At 40.8% G+C, this 17760-nt stretch overlaps 1 protein-coding gene across 2 annotated transcripts; it reads right to left on the reverse strand.

Moving 5' to 3' along the window:
• Positions 1 to 3067: 3067 nt before the first annotated feature.
• Positions 3068 to 17108, reverse strand: OTOP2 (otopetrin 2). 2 transcript variants are annotated; one of them, XM_070739964.1, is made up of 7 exons: positions 16754 to 17108; positions 12693 to 13131; positions 11327 to 11460; positions 10583 to 10641; positions 9562 to 9680; positions 7480 to 8366; positions 3068 to 5249 (listed from the first exon to the last, which is right to left on the reverse strand). In XM_070739964.1, exons 2-7 carry the CDS (start codon positions 13105 to 13107, stop codon positions 5079 to 5081), a joined length of 1785 nt encoding a protein of 594 aa, XP_070596065.1. In that variant the 5' UTR covers positions 13108 to 13131; positions 16754 to 17108; the 3' UTR covers positions 3068 to 5078. The 2 variants fall into 2 exon arrangements, with proteins under 2 accessions (XP_070596065.1, XP_070596067.1); XM_070739966.1 differs by lacking the exon at positions 16754 to 17108 and adding an exon at positions 14767 to 14785.
• Between the last annotated feature and the right edge of the window lie 652 nt (positions 17109 to 17760).

Consider the following 17760-nt stretch of genomic DNA (forward strand, 5'->3'; position numbering starts at 1 on the left):
GATGTTACTGTATAAAAAACCACTTTGTTATTATGCTGAATTAAAATGGTACCTACCAATCCCTGAACCAGCAGAAGATTGGAGTAAAATTTGCTATAGTGGTCCTTGTAATTCTTTCTTATTTATCGTATGTTAAGGAGAGGAATTGGTACCTTCCTCCATTTTTGTTTTGTTCCATTCCCATCAACATCAACCAACCAGTAAGAAAATATTCACTGAACATTCATGTTAACATGAGATAGAGGGGAAAAGAAATTAGTTTTGACAGATAGTGAAACTTGCCTTGTGCAAGTGTTTCATGAGGGTGCGTTCAAAAACATCTGCAGTCTGTTGATATGCCCCTTTTGGACATGGGTTCAGCCCTGACCCGGAAAAGTTCTTAGTCTATGATTAAAAGAAACCCAAACAACTCATGAAGTATTAAAAGCTATTGTCTCCCTTCTGCTTAATTATGCAGCCCCACTCTTGCCCTCTCTGATCCAGGTTTTTTAAACTGTTTGTCCTAGGGACTAGGCAGGAGAAGGGAGAGAGGGATTCTCCAGGTATCCAAAGCCTCCAAAAAACAAGGTTTAGGGACTGGAGCAGGAGTGAAATGCTACTGGTTCAGCCCAGTTTGGTTGTACCAGTAGCGACAGTGGCCAATGGTTCAGAAAACCAGTAGCGATGCCAGCATGAGGCTCCATCCATCTGCCCAGACACCACCATTTTCATTTTTTAAGCCTCTGTGCATGTGCAGAAGGTGAAAAATTGCACGGCTTCCAAACCGATAGCAAAGGTAAGTAGATTTCACCACTGGACTGGAGGGGAGGAAGAATATCTTCACCAACCCTCAACGTACGTACCTGTTGGGAATTACCTGACTGAGCCACTGGATTGAATGATCCATGAAGTGCAACAGATTAACTCCATGGTCGCAACTTGTGTTGGACAACGAAAAAAAACCCAACAGCCAATGTACCTGTACAGCTAGGGATACCTTAAGGCTGTTTCACATATGATTATTAGATTTAGGCAATATGTTTTTGCTGTAGTTGTAAATGATGAGTTCACAGATTCAGCAATAATTGCTAACTGAAAAAGATCAAGTAGCAAGCACTTAAATATATTCATGGCTGTATTGGAATTCCATGTCACTCTGTCTGTGCTGGTTAATGACCACAACAAAGTCTTTCGTTGTTTAGTTTCATTTCTGAAATCAGTCCTTTCCCAATCTCCGTGGTGGAAATAGCACCGTTGATCACAAACATCATTCCTGAACAGGGCGTTTGAAGGGAAATCAAGCAAGACATGAATTCACAAGTAAATAGCCTGATTCTAGTTCTTTTTAACAGACTACCGTCGCCTTTCTTTTGGCTCTCCTATTCTGGATATCCACCTTCTGTCTGTCAGGCTGAAGCCATTTTATTTGGGAACTTGGGCCTGCCACACACTATACCAGTGATGGTGAATCTTTTTTACCTCAGGTGCTGAAAGCAAGTGAGCATACGCTATCGCACTCGAACAAGTGCCCACATCCATAAGTTAATGTCTGAGGAGGGCAAAAATGGCTCCCCCCAGGCCCTCTGGAGGCCAGAAATGGCCCACTTCTTGATTTCCAGTGGGCCCAGTAGGCTCATTTTTTGCCCTCCCCTTGCTCCAGAGGCTTCCCTAGAGCCTGGGGAGAGTGAAAATACCCTCCCCCACCTCCCAGAGGCCCTCCGGAAGCTGAAAACATCCTCCCAGTATAAGCCTAAAATCAGCTGGTCAGAGTGCATGCACTCTGGAGCTAAACTAGAGCAATGGCTCATGTGCCGGCAGATATGGCCCCGTGTGCTACCTGCAGCATGTGTGCCATAGGTTCACCATCACTGCCCTAGACTATTCTATTATGCATTTTCTACTGTGTGAAAATGGGAGGGGAGATAGTATGAGGTTGTTAGTATGTAGCCATAACAAACGGCAAGGTCGTCCTTTGTCTCTGTGCCTCTGCACCTGCATGGAAGGAGATGAGTGGACTCTGCCAGCATGGCAATTGAAGATTGGTCAATGTGGTGAATTTGTGGGTGTGGGGACAAGGACTTGAACTTTCAAGTGGGTGGTGAAATGCGGGGGACTTCAGATTTGGGTTTCACCCAGATGTACCAACATGGCTCTGTTAATAAATTGGAATTTTGGGGAACACTTTGCCTCAGATTTTGATTTAGTTTTGTGTTGTGGTTAGCTCTGGCCCAGTTCCTGCCCCAAGGACTGTGGATGTGGGGGAGACATCCACATGCCGCAGGCCTGTTTTGCTCCCGGTGGAATCTGCTGATGAAGGCTCCTCTGACCAAGAAGACATGAGTAACAGGGAGGAGGAGAGTTTGGCAGACAGCTCAGAAGGAGATCAATTATCTAGCTCCTCCTTGGATTCGGAACAAGAGTTAATTATACAGCCACGCATGCGGAGAGCGATGCATAGGCAGCAACAACTGAGAGCTTATTATCAAAGAAAATGAGGCCACCTGTGGTTGGGTGGGGCTGTGGTAATGAGTGAGGCTGCTATAAATAGCAGCCTGTGGGTTTGGCCATTGTGGAGGATTATCTGATCGTTGTGTTTCGTGCCTGCCTTGCTGACTTAGACCTTTGTGTGCTGATTTTTCCCCGCTTTGAAACTAAACCAGAGCAAAGTGTGTTTCACTTTGTGAAAGAAGAAGGACTGTGAATTGCCTCACAACTGCAAGCTAAGTATCTCAGAACTGATAAGGGACTTGTACAAATTACCAGTTTGTTTGGAGATGAGTGCTCTTTGCTATACAAAAAGAGTGCTTAGCTTATTTGAATTTTCGGTATAAAGGACATTGTTTTGAATTTTCAAACGTGTGTGTGTGTGAAATTTGTATCTGTGAATTTTCAGGAGGATTCTACCAGAGAGATCGACAGAACAGTTTTGGATGCTATTTGGAACCCTGCTGCTGTCATAATTATGCCATACTGACTGTAGCAAGATTTTTTTTCTTAAGGTTCGAAAGCTACTCTGTGAAAAAAAATAATCTTGAAAATAGGTTAATGAAACAAGCAAATAATAAATTTCAGAAGCAAATAAGATATACAGGACAAAGTGGAACAATTTCCTTTTATTTTATCATCTGAGATATTTTAACTTCTGTGGAGCCTGTCATCTTTACTCTCCCTCGAGCCATTTTCCAAAATCACATTTCTTTCCATTTTAAATACAATTTCATAAGAAAAAAATGGGACTCTTAAACAGTGCAATTAATTAACTATTTTGATGATCAACTACAACTTGAAATATGTCAGCAATTCCTATCATTAGCACCACTGTTACCTTGTACACTGGAAAGAATTAGATAAGCCCAGTTTTGGGCCATCATTAAAACATGTCAGAATACATCAAGATAGAATCCAGTATCAAAGGGGGATTTTCCAACAGATTGTCTTTATGTATGCATAAAAACAAAGATAGTGCTGCTATTCCGCTGTGCATGTCAAAGACCAAATTCAGAAAGTCTAACAATATGGTGAATCTCCTAGTCCTGTTCAATTAATCACCACATTAATCAAACAAGATCTTCTTAATCTGTTATGGAAGCTGGAATAGGGAACTCTAATCTTGAAAATTAGGACCAGCAAAATTTATTTACTTTTTTGGAATGGAAACATGTGTTCGGCTAATTTCTCCTCTTATCAGCTGTGTGTTATGGTCATATAGAATTAAACCACATGATTTAAATTTAATACAAAGATGCACAAAATTTGTTCTATCAGTACATGCAAATACACGCCTGGGAGAGATGCCTCAACAATGGCCAAAAAAGAGACAATTTTCCAAAGCAGTCCTGTGCAACCTGATTGCCAAAGTTCCTGTTACTCCAGCAACATGCCCCAAACTATTAATGTGAAGATAGAAGTTGACAGAAAATATGTTTTGATGCATGTGAAGGGACAACTCAGTTAAGAAAGGGTATTGTAAAGCAATAAACTCCATAGGTTCTCATTGATGGCCAATTTCTCTTTTTTGCCCTACGAGGGCTTAGTAACACGATGGTGATCTTAAGCCAATGCAGAAGACCTGGAATTATTTATATGACCATTATCCTAAAGTGTGAACTATACTAAAAATGTGTGTGTGTTTGTGTGTAAGGTTTTGTGAAGGAAGCACTATCTAACTAACCTAGCTCTACAAAGAGTTGTAGACACTTCATATCATCATCCTAAAAGAGATCCTCCAATGGGATTTGAAGGAGAGCAATACCCCCCCCCCCCGCTACAAACTCTGAGCCGAAGGCGCAGAGGAAGTTCCACCGTTGGCAGGCTACGGGTTAAGCACCGCTAGAAAATTAAGCTTGGCCATGCGGGGAAGTGTTTTCCTTACGGGGGGGTTTCTCTGGGGCTTCATTTCCCTTTTAATTATCACAACGAGAATCAATAAATATGTACATTTTATAAAAAATAGGCTCATTAAAAAAAAATCAAACTATCGTTAAAAACTAACATTTCTTACTACGCTCCTGACAGAATAACCCTTTAGATGGACTCATACAGTTTTCAGGCCCTGATTCAGGACAGCAAGGAAGTCCCATCGAAACCCACAATGGCTCCAGGATTCTTCTTATCATGTATGAGCTTTAACAGGGTCGTATTATTCCTGAGGCCTTCATAAATCACTGGAAAGGGGACTGAAAGGTCGGGAAGGAACCTTATGAAGCCATCCAAGTGACACAAAGGCACAATTACTTTTAACCGTCTTCAACATTCACTAAATCCTTCTTTCAAGCTGTGACTCCTCAGACTGCTCTACTGAAGTCAAAATGTCCTTTAAAGTGACCAGGAGTGAATCTACGCCTATATAAGGTCCTTGATGTCTGCATATCTAGTAGAAAACAAAAATAACTGAAGATGATTATCAAGAAAAGGAGTCATTTAAATAGAAACAAAGGGGGATTTGGTTTCTGCTGTTGATAGTTCTCTTTATAATGCCCATCAAATCACTGGGCCTGGTGCCCAAAGGAACTCAACCCCCACAGCGTAACTCTTTCGGTTTTCAAGTCTTGGGTGGTCTGAGAAATGTGGGCTCTTCTAAAAAGTTCTTCACTGCTCCATTAGGACATGACGTAGACTTCCGTTAAGCTAGCGACAGCATGCATCCGGTAGAAGATACCAAAGGGCAAGCAGATGTCCACAATAGCAGCCCACATGGGATAACCGTAGAATTCAAGCTCTGTGGTATTATCAAATTGTGGCCGGGCTCCAAATGCAGGCATAATCCAAAGCTGTTTGGGGAAGAGAGAAAGATAACAGCACTGTCAGCAAGTAAAAAACAAGGGAGAACGAGACTAGCGAGGCACAGTACTTGATGCAAGAGATACCTCGATGCAAGATTAAACACAGGACAGCCTGATTTTAAGAGCATCAGAAACGATGACATCTAACTGAATTCTTTAAGGCAATGATCCTGATCCAAAGGCCTAGAACAGGGGCAGGCAAAGTTGGCTCTTCTATGACTTGTGGACTTCAACTCCCAGAATTCCTGAACAAATCAAGCTAGCTCAGGAATTCTGGGAGTTGAAGTCCACATGTCATAGAAGAGCTAACTTTGCCTACCCCTGGTCTAGAACATTGTTCCTCAACCTTGGCAGCTTTAAGATCTGAGGACTGCTGGCTGCAGAATTCTGAGAACTGAATTCTTGAATAACTCTGGGTGGCTCAGAATAACAACAAGGTTGAGAAACTCTGCCCTAGAATTTTGTTAATTTTGAATTACCCCAAATATCTACGCTTCATGGACAAGAGCCATAAATCTTGTTGTCCTACTCCCACTTTTTCATGCCAGTTCCCCAGAGTGCTAGATGCATATTTTCAATTTCCTTTTTCCATCACAGAAAGGGTATTACAGCCCTGCCAGGATAAAAATGAGGGATGATCCATTATAATGTGTCTTAAGCTCTCTAGATAAAAAGTAGAATATAACCGCATGAAATGTAAAAGTCATTAATTTATTCAAATTGCTTTGGTGCCGTCAAAGTGTATGAAAAGCAGCAAGAACGACAAGGCAGTCTTCCACAAGTAAAATTAAGCTTTCTCCTTCATTTGCAATGTGGGCTGAACAACACACATAATTGTTGTTCCTTTTGCTGTTTCTCTAGCTAGTGCCACATTTGTATTTATTTGATATTTATTTATTTTTAAATGGTTGAAAAACAGCTGGAGAGGGAGATGACTTTGCACTTACTCCACTTTCCACCAACACTCAGAACTAGTTTCTCTTCATATAAAATCTGGGAAAGTGAACACCGTTAAACCGAATCTAGAGAATATCAATTTACTATAACACATTAGCCAAGTTATGCACAACTGCTACTCTCTTTAGAATGCTACTTTTAAGAAGGCCAGGAAGAAACGGATGGCTCAGCTGATCCTTGGCCTTTTTTTCCGATATAGGCAGTAATGGGAAGCCAAAATATTTACTGCCACACTGTGGGTGTGGCTTATTTTGTGGGTGTGGCTTAATGGTCATGTGACTAGGTAGGAGTGCCTGCCAGGTGACCACATGGGAGTGTCTTGAATGATCATCATAGTTCAATTGAACTGTTAAGTCCTCGACTTACAACCTTACCAGTGTTGCTCGCTGGGGTGACAATTTGCTTCATGTTTCCCGCGTTCTCCTTCCTGGGTCACCCCCTGTCTCAAGCTGGGTAGCTAGGCGAATGGGTGCTGCCAGAAGCATAAATGCTGCCAGCGCCGCTTCCACCCACGCCTTCTGCTTGCACCTCAGGCGGGAGGTGGCCGTGGGAGGCTGAAGGGGAGCTGGGCAGGAGAGAGGGAAGCTCATCCGAGGACAGGAAGAAGGAAAGAGGAAAAAAGCAAGGAGCTCAGATGCAGCAGCAGCAGCAGGGGAGAAAAAGGGGATCTGAGCCGAGACCAATAATCCAGGAAGTGACAGCCGCCCATCAGCTGGAGCTGCGCACACATCTTCATTTCTGCCGGTGGAACTGCGTCCCACCCCTTCCTGCCTGCTGCCTACCCCTGAATATAGGCTTCACCTATTTCATGATGTGTTTCATACTTCTCTTCCTCTCCTCTTTGCTATCTGCCAGTGATGTGAAGCATAGTAAAGAAAACAATACACTATCTCATACGGATTCCAAGAAGAAAGCAAAGAGTACTCAAGTGGTAGTAGCAGTTCCATGTCTTTTGTATTTTCTAATTTGTTTTTCCTCCCTTCATTTTTTTACCCTACTACTCCCAACATCCCTAACTAACTGGGCTGCAACTCTTGGGCATGTTTGTTAAAGATTGTGGTGTTTGTAAATTTGTTGAATTTATAGTTGAGACAACTCAATAAACTCAGCAAAACTTCATATTTCATATTGGTTAAATAACAGGATTGAATCTAGTTCTATCTTTTGCTATTTGGCAAGAACAAAGGAATCCTACTCATCTACGTACTCAAAGTATTGACGACTAATCCATATTTGGCTGAAATAAAATGGTCCCACTTACAATTACGTTACACAGGAGCAGGAATAATGAGCTTTCTTTTAAGAACCTCCTCCGCCAGCACACATTCTTGGAGACACCGATGGACTGTGTTATTTCGTGGGAAGCCTGGATGGCTAGTCCTGGAGACGTTGGCGATAAAGCGTTTCCATTTTCAGGGACGCGAAGCGATACAGCATTTAAGTTGACAAAAGTGAGACCGTAAATGTCCTTCTCCGGTTGGTCTGCTTTGCTTTCCCCTTTTAAGGACTGTCGATGGAGGCCTTCAATTATGAAAATGTTCTGGAAAGTGTGCTGGGCAATCATCAGCAAGGAGTAGGTCAAGTTGAGGGCATTGATTGTGTCCCTTGGTGAACTGGCCACAGTGGCCACTATAGAGTAATAGGAAATGGCATATTGCCCTAAGGCTGCACCCATTAGCAAGGCCACGTCAAGCGTTCTAGTTGGATTCTTCTCACGGTCCATGTCTCTCTTGTCAAATCTGTAAACGATGGAGCCACCCACGGAGATGACTGACATCAGGCTGAGGCAGATAATGTTGAAAGCGTAGTACATGGTGAGCACCTGGTTCTTCACTTTAGCTTTGTTTTTCGAATTGATCTGGATTTCATACACAATCAGGACTGCTATGCCGGACGCCAGGATCAAGATTCCCATTATGAAACCCAAAAAGTAAGTCCTCTTGAACAGCTTAAACTTGAGGTGATGGATGTGGTTGGAATGGTGGTCCATGATGCGGCCCACGTTCTTCCACATGACATAGATCATGGCAGAAGCAAAAAGGCTGTATTCAATATTGAAAGGATAAAGCCAAAAGTAACCGTTCTTGAAGATTTGGCAGATGCTGCTTTTGCAACCACAGTTGTCAGAGATGCTTCCTTTTAGATCAACTGCAGAGAGAGAAAGAGGAGAAGGAAAGGAGGTCAAGGCTAGCTCAGGAAGGTTTTCAAAAACATTTTTTTGATCGAAAATGACACTGATCAAAATTTTTGAATGGTCCTGAAAGAAGAAGTCTAATTCTCAGAGCCAACTCTTATGATCTTTCAAAACTCAATGGAAATAACACAAGAGCACGCAACAGATTCAAACTTAATACGAACTGCTCCAAACTTGACTGTAAAAAATATGATTTCAACAATCGAGTTATCGAAGCGTGGAACTCATTACCGGACTCAATTGTGTCAACCCCTAACCCCCAACACTTCTCCCTTAGACTCTCCACGATTGACCTCTCCAGGTTCCTAAGAGGCCAGTAAGGGGCGTACATAAGTGCACTGGTGTGCCTTTCGTCCCCTGTCCAATTGTCTTTCCTTTCTTTCACCTATCTTATATATTCTCTTCCTTTCATATATCCTCTCCTCTAAGTTAACTTTCACCCTCATATATATTACTACATGTCTATTTTTCATCCTATGTATTTGTGTATTGGACAAATGAATAAATAAATAAGATTTTTTATTTTAATCCCTCCTGTCCTTCAAGGGAGATTAAATTGACCTATGTTTCTTCCCGCGTTATTCTTGTGATAAAACATTATACCCACAATTATATCTTTTACCAAAACAGAGGTTATCTATCTGCCTGTTCAATTCACTTGTGAATGCAGTGTCCTGCGTTCTTTTTCTTTAATAGATCAAAGAGGAATGGACCTGGAAATTGATCTTTTCAGTAACTGCCTATATGTCCCACACATTCCCTCTTCAGAACAACAAAAATCTGGCTTTTTAAGCAAGTGAATTTAGAGTTTAAGTACAGTAATACAGATTGCCTGAAAACTTCAAGTGTATTTGGGTCAGCTGATTATATTTTTATTGATTTATAATATTTATCTTATTCTTTTAGGAATTTATTTACATGTTAGATACCCACTCTAGAGCCAAATGGCTAATAATAAAAAAGTGAACAAATAAAGGACAGATAGTCCTCAATTTACAACAATTCATTTAGTGTGGATGGAGCTGTGATGGAGCTGTGCTTCTACTTCTAGGTCTGGTTGCAAGGTGGAAAAGTTGTGGACCTCTGCCTTAAAGTAATGCCCTTGAGGTTCATTTGATCATAATTATTAGTATTTCCTAGTCAACTTACCCATCCTGTGCGATATATTTACACCTGGTTTTTTTGATTCAGCCTTATGCACTGATTCATCTGTTACAGCTGACATCCACACTGCTAGATTGGTGGTCAACAGGAGCATCAATCCACATCTATCAGAGAAAAATGGAGAATTTTGGTTTAACGAATAAGCTCTGTTCATTCCAAACACCCTCCGGAGACAGAGCAAATAAACAGTAGTGATTAACCTTAACTGGAATACTTTTAAGCATAATAGGAATTTAATTACATTCCAAAATGTGTCTCACTCTTCTGCTTGCAAATATTTCTCACACAGCTTTTTCCTTTCGATTGAAATTCTTTCCAGTTGGCTAATAGAGCATCCTTAGGGCTTGCCATATTACTACATGCCCCATGCCATATTACAGAGTAGCAATTGGCAAGCGATTGTTCGTTGTAGTAAATGAACATAGTAGACTCAACTATAAAGTAGGCTAGATATAATTTTAAAAACCCATCTTTAAACTATTACACTACCACAACTGTAAAGGAAAAGCCTGGCTGTGTTATTTATTTATTTTAAAATAATATTTATTAAATTATTAACATAAATAACTAAATTATTTATTTTTATTTATTTATTAAATTTATTGCCCATCCTGTTTTGAAATGACTATCCCATGGATTAAGGATTTGGGGGCTCTCAAATTTGGTAAACTTGGCTCTCCAAGCTTGCCCACTTTTACTCTAAAGCAAGAAAATACTCTATTCAGAATTATCACCAGCTTTGATATTTAACCTTTTTACATCATACCACCTAATGGAAAAAGTTTCAGAAAAGTGAAAAAGACAAGTCCTCCAGAAATCATTCCCAGATCCAACATGACCTTGGAAAAGATCTTTTACCTTCATTGTTGGACATTATTGCTAATATTACAACACATAATGCACTGAGATTCTGTCTGCCCAAACCCATCCTATTTTTCATTCAGTCAGTGACACCTGCAGCTTAATAAGATGGAAAGACATATTGTTGAATGATCTTGATACTCACCTGGTAAGATCCAAATGTACATGAACACAGTCTTTGGCAGAGACCCACAGAAAATAAGTCTAGAAAGAAAAGAAATGCAAGTTTTAAATTTATAGCATCTTAGTATCCTGGACATGACCAGGATAGTGTTTCCTACACTTATTGGAACACATACTGTATTACTGAATTTTGCTATCCAAGTTCTAAAACACTAATTACTACTAACATGGATCCCAGCCATTTTGATATATTTTAAGATTTATTACATTTTAGTTAGGCCCCACAATTTACAACCAGATTATAGATTATTTAATGCTGAGAAGCACCCAGGTCCCAAGGAAGAGGGATTAAGCATGGAGCTAGCCTGGACTCACTGTGCAACCGCAAAAGGATTACAATTAAAGGCTCCCCACCAAGTACCTTGAAGCCTTATCTAATTGTTCCAGGAGTAAGATGCCAGACTCGGTAGATTTCTGTATTATAGGCAGAATCTAATAAAGTAGCTAGCTTCAATCCTGCACATTTGGATCTGGTTGTTTGTGCCTGACATTTAATTACACTTGAAATACTGGTACACACAAATCAATTTTTTTTGCTATGCTTATTCTAAGGAACAAAATATTACTGCAATTCAAGCTAACCTCTTAAACTGAACAACACCCTCCTACCATTTAGACTTTTAGAGCTTAATCTAGCTTCTATTTTCTCCCTACTATAGGCTTCCCCCATATAGTATGTTTAAATACATAACAGTTACAAACTCACCTGGACAATTACAAACACAGCCTGCACAACTGGATACATGATTTTGATGACTGATAAGCACTCATAGTAACTGAAGTATCCTGTCTTGAATATATCCATCACCAATGTGAGGATTGCAAACAAAACCAAGCCACCTGTTTTGGAAAACCAACATCATTAGCTTCCCATAATAAATACACAATCCATACTCTCTAATTTAGTTCTATGGACCTCACAGCCACCACAAATCTTCCTCCACCCAGGAAAGAAGACAAGGAATGCCCCAGTTCTGCCCAAACCAGAGCCCTATTTTATTGCACTTGTATCTTTATCAAATTTGTAAAACTGATTGATTAGCCTATAAATCTTCCCTAGAGCAAGTGTGTTGTCCAATTAGGGTTAAACCTTCTTTTCTACAAATAATGTTTAGGAGCAGCAGAAGTCTTTTAAATCCTTGGGGCTAATTTATTTCAGAAGTAGTAGTGGCACCATTTCCAAGTTTTCACCCAGCCCTGAGAGACTTATCACACACTTTTTATCGTTTTGCTCAGACAAGATACCTGAGCTGCCTGCTCACTTTTATAATTTTCAATCCATACTCCTGGTATACTTGAACAGAATGCCATATATCAGTGATGGTGAACCTTTTTTTCCTTGGGTGCCAAAAGAGCGTGCGTGTGTGTGAGTGCCCACATCCATAATTCAGTGCTTGGGGAGGGCGAAAACAGCTTCCCCCAACCCCCAGAGGTCCTCTGAAGGCCAGAAACGGTCTCTTTCCCAACTTCTGGTGGGCCCAGCAGGCTCATGTTTTGCCCTCCCCAGATTCCAAAGGCTTCCTTGGAGCCTGGAGGAAGGTAAAAACGCCCTCCCGCCCAGAGGCTCTCTGGAAGCCAAAACATCCTCCCAGAGCCTCTGTGTGAGCCAAAAACCAGCTGGCCGGCACACACATGCACGTTGGAGCTGAGCTACGGCAACAGCTCGCATGCCAGCAGATATGGCTCCATGTGCCACCTGTGGCACCCATGCCATAGGTTCACCATCACTGCCATATATAATCATAGCTTAGATATATACAATCAAGCTTGAACTGGACCCAAGATTTAGCTGAAGAGCTGCCTGAACATTAGTGAGCTCTAATTAGAGCCTAATATGCAGAGATGTGATCAATTTGATTCACAGCTTCCTTCCTGGTACTCATTTAATCACAAGCCTTTAACATTCTGAATCATGTAAATGTGATGGGACCCAGTGATATTTTTTTAAAAAACAAGCACAGGTAGGACCGATGCACTGATAAACCCAGCACTCCTCCAGCATGACAATATTGGCTGTGTTTTGCTTTGCCTCTTATCAAATCAAAGGTATGCTTTAACCAGCGTCTCCTTACCTCTTAGCCAGATAGGCCCTGCATGATTGTCTTTGTGAGGGATGGCAGCCTGCCGCTTGGAGGTATTGAGGATATAGAACAGCATCCAGATGATGGCAATCAGCATCACAACAGTGAGCATGAAAAAGGCATCGTAGTCATGCAGCTTGACGTTTTTGAATGCCCCACCACTGACAAGAGTACATGCTAGGAGTATCAGGTTGACAGCTAGCAGGATAGAGAAAACACGCCCGCCTTTTTTCCAAACTTCCTTGGGGCTGTGCGGCATAGAGATGGAGGAGAACCTATGTACAGGTGGGCCAACAGGTGGTAAATGTTCAGGATTAAAGCTGCTCTTGTCATCCTTCTGGCCGGAACCCATGATGGAAGCGTCACGTTTGAGCTCACTGTCTTTCCTTCCAAACACGTCGGTCATGGTTTAACCGACACTAATGTAGAGCTGCCAGCATAAAAGAAAAACAGAGAAAGAGAGAATGTGAGAACACTTATACTAGAGTCCAGGTTTCATTCAGGTTTAGGCTAATGGTGATAAAGCTGAATTTCAAAATGTCAGTCTATAGTATTTTAAATACAACTTCAGTCAAGATTTCGCAATAAAATTTGGATAGAATTTCTTACATGAGCCTTTCAATTTGAATGAAAGCCCATTTTGTTGTTCGTATCTCGTTATGATAGATGTAACAACTTACAATTTTTTGGTGAGAATTCATCATATATATGTAGATTGTTCTGAGTTCGGGTTTTGCCCTGTGTAATATTTTGCATGTTTATGTGACATTTCGGTGAAATCACATTCACCATCATCAGGCTGAAGTTTCCAAGCTTCGTGCTGTTGTAAAATGTAAACAGCACGAAGCTTGGAAACTTCAGCCTGATGATGGTGAATGTGATTTCACCGAAATGTCGCATAAACATGCAAAATATTACACAGGGCAAAACCCGAACTCAGAACAATCTACATACATATACCCGTGAAAATTTACGAAAACACACACACACACACACACACACACACACACACACACATATATGTGTGTGTGTGTGTGTGTGTGTGTGTGTGTGTGTATATATTCTTGTATGTATATATATATATATACTCTTCATTTATAACTATACCTGGGACTCACATTTTTGGACAATTCTTTATATATATATTTTTGTTCAACAGAAAACACACACTCATATATATATATAAATATAAACATATTTTGACAGAAGATAAATTTATATATATGTGTGTGTGTATTTATATTAATTTATATTTATATTAATTTATGTCAATATAAAACCCTGCAGAAATATTTGTTTACTTACCTGACGAGTGAACATCCTCTTTCTCTAAATCTTACAAATCAATTTCCCTTTTGATACCCTATTTGCTGACCAACAATTTAGATAATTTTTTTGAAATGGAGGTCTCCATATCTTTTTTGGAACCAGATTCAAACCACATCATGAATGATCCATCAGTGAAATGATGGAACCAACTCTGAGCTTCCACCATCTCTTCTGGAAATTGGGGGTCAAGCCTGGCTTATTGCTCAGCTGTTCAGTCAGGCTCATTATTAATATGTAACAAATCGGCAAACTCCCTTAATTACTTTTCTCGTCTGTAAGAATTGGGGCATGATGTTTTGTACCCGAGACCATGGCTCCCAGAAGAACAGAAATCACTACAGACAAAACACCATATTACAAATACTTCTTTACTCCGAATCTAAAGCAGAACCTATCTCAGGGTATCCTTGTATTGAAGGGGAAAAAAATCAAATTCAAGCCAATAAGGTAGGGAAGAGGTCCTTGGTGTTCTCTGCAATATCACTGGTGATGTTACCTAGTTTGGGTAATGGAATGTCTTCAAGACAACAAGCAACCTCAGATAGCACCAAGGACCCCCTCAGTTCAATCCTGAGCTACAAATATTCTCTTCTAAAGATACATAATACTTTTCTCTACAATGGAACCATTAAACCCTCTGAACCATCCATTTGCTCTTCTTACATCAACAATCTATGCAAGTCCATTCAGAAATAAATCCTATTGCCATCACTATGTCTTAGTAATCCCAACTCACCAGGTTTAAAATTAGGGCTGTATAAAACCTGAGTCTCATGGAATGAGAGGGACACAAAATGAAAGTAAAAGGTGTAAAAGTCAATCCCTTTACTAATATATTGAGTTCAGCATCTGCATAATTAGGCAGACCGAACCATGGTTCTAGCTAAGCATCATTCCACCAACCTTTCTGCCTTCAAGTCGGCTTGTTGTTCTCACCACATTTGCGCAAGCTTCCTTTTTGCCCCAGTTCACAACAGCCCTGAAATTTATATTTGCCCGGATGTCTTTTGATTTACACCGTTACTGAGCCTGACAGGATTCATAAATTGTTTCAGAAAAGCTTACGGGACCCATTTTGTCCTTGAACTAGGTTTTGGTGGGGGGGAAATAACACGTGACGTGAGAGATATGGGGATCAAGGTTACTTGATATGAAAATGGGAAGAAATCATTATAAAACATCCTGCCAACAAAAGCAGAAGTGCAAAAATTTATAAAAAGCCACATGGGAAATTGTTCTTAATTTAGAAACTGTCAGTCCTTAAAAAAAAAAAATGCCTCTCTCACATGACCCTTCTGCATTCTATGTTCTTCAAAAGGCAGAAGTCTAAGGTAACAAAAACTTCAGATGCTGATGCTTGTATGTTGAAGGATGACCTTGGACCTTTTCCTGTGAAGTGAGTCTTTCTATGGGGGGGGGGAGGGGACTCAAAGATGTGAATCCCCTTCCTCCCTTCTGAGACCATATTAAGCCAAGCTTTTAGACTGCTATCCATAGAAGCTAATTCACACATTCTGTTGAGCCAATATAAACCCCATATTGGGTGAAATCCAGCAGGTTTTGACAGGTTCTGGAGAACCGGTAGTGGAAATTTTGAGTAGATCAGAAAACCAGCAAATACCACCTCCGGCTGGCCCCAGAGTGGAGTGGAAATGGAATCCTAACCCCTAGAGTGGGGAGAGAATGGGGATTTTTGCAGTATCTTTCCCCTGCCATCCCCATCAAGCCAGGACCACAGAACTGATAGTTTAGGGGAAAAAATTGACTGGTTCAATGTTAATATGTCAGGTGTAAGGAACGTTTGCTCGTCTATGACTTGTGGCCTTCAACTCCCAGGATTCCTGAGCTAGTACGATTGGCTCAGGGATTCTGGGAGTTGAAGTCCACAAGTCATTTTTTAAAAAATTACATTTGTATGCCGCCCCTCTCCGTAGACTTGGGGCGGCTCACGACAGTAATAGAAAAACAATGTACAATACAAATCTAATAATTAAAACTAAAAACCCATAATTTAAAAAACATGCACACAACATACCATGCATAAACAATATAGGCCTGGGGAAGTTATCTCAGTTCCCCCATGCCTGATGGCAGAGGTGGGTTTTAAGGAGTTTACGAAAGGCAAGGAGGGTGGGGGCAGTTCTAATCTCAGGGCAGAGCTGGTTCCAGAGGGTTGGGGCTGCCACAGAGAAGGCTCTTCCCCTGGGACTCACCAAATGACATTGTTTAGTCGACGGAACCCAGAGAAGGCCAACTCTGTGGGATCTAATCGGTCACTGGGATTCATGCGGCAGAAGGCGGTCCCGGAGATATTCTGGTCCGATGCCATGAAGGGCTTTATAGAAGAGCCAACATTCCCTACCCTGGTTATATGTAAACCAGCCATTGCTTTTCTCTGGAGAAGGTCCCAACTGATGTGACCTTCAATAAGAGGATGAACAATGAAGAGGAACACCCCCCCCCGCTATTTTTAACACTGCTAGGTTAAGGTGACATCATTTGCAAATAGCCATTATTTGCATTTGAATCTAGACTAAAATATAATTGCACGATTAATGGGTTTAAATACTAAGAAAACTTAGGTAATTCAGTAAATTATGTTGCAAAGGCTAGTGTGCTATTTAAACCACCATTGTGACCTAATAATTAAATTCTAGATTAAAGAGTTCTGGGTTCAAGTCCCTGCTTGGACACGAAGCTCCTGGATGGAACTTTTGGCTTACCTTACATATTTGTCCCAAGAGAAAAGCCCAATGGGAAGAATTCCTAGGGAAAATCCCCTGAATTCTTACAGAAAAGGCAGAAAGTAAATTTTAAGGATTATAAATTCCAGGTTAGCATAGACATGCCTAGCAGTAAGCCTAGAAAAATGGCAGACGGGTCCAGCAGACATTGAGGAAGATGTTTGTATCTATCAGAAGAAAAGGCTAAACTTGCTGCTTCCTCTCATGGGGAAGGCTTCCAGGTTCCCAGCATTCTCAGACCACACAGTCAATGGTGACAAAGGCTGCAAGCTGTAGTTCCAGGGTTATTTTGAAGCCTGTAAGTTTCCCATTCAATTAAAATTTGACCTGTGCTAATACCCAACTGAAGATTTTGGAGATGATGATGGTGATCACCTGCTAAGTCCCTCTACTGTTAAAGAGACACTGTTGTAAAAGAGATTGTCTTCCTTCCATACTGTTTTTAGTGCAAGGAACAATTACAGTTGTGAAGTAAATGTATGTTATTTCATTTGAAAGCCTAGTATTTATTTTTTGGTCAGAATTTCACATCTTGGATTACTTGGAAGTTTGTTATTTTTACAGCAAAAGTCAGGAACGATGGCTGTTCATTAATCTATGTTATGTCACCTCTGTATCTTAAAGGGAAAAATAATTAAAAATTGTTAAGTTTCCTTAGCTTGTCTTTAACACAGGGATGTGTTAAAACTTGACTGTAAAAAATATGACTTTAGCAATCGAGTTGTTGAAGCGTGGAACTCATTACCAGACTCTGTGGTGTCAACCCCCAACATTTTTCCCTTAGACTTTCCACGGTTGACCTCTCCAGATTCCTTAGAGGTCAGTAAGGGGTGAGCATAAGTGCACTAGTGTGCCTTCCGTCCCCTGTCCAATTGTCTCTCCTATATTTTATATATCTTTTCTCCCATTCATATATCCTTTCCTCTATTCTTCACTGACGTATTCTATTCTCATATCTCTTCTTCTATCCCTTCCGTGATATTTAC

Source organism: Erythrolamprus reginae, chromosome 2 (assembly GCF_031021105.1).
Source record: "Erythrolamprus reginae isolate rEryReg1 chromosome 2, rEryReg1.hap1, whole genome shotgun sequence".
Classification (NCBI taxonomy): domain Eukaryota; kingdom Metazoa; phylum Chordata; class Lepidosauria; order Squamata; family Dipsadidae; genus Erythrolamprus; species Erythrolamprus reginae.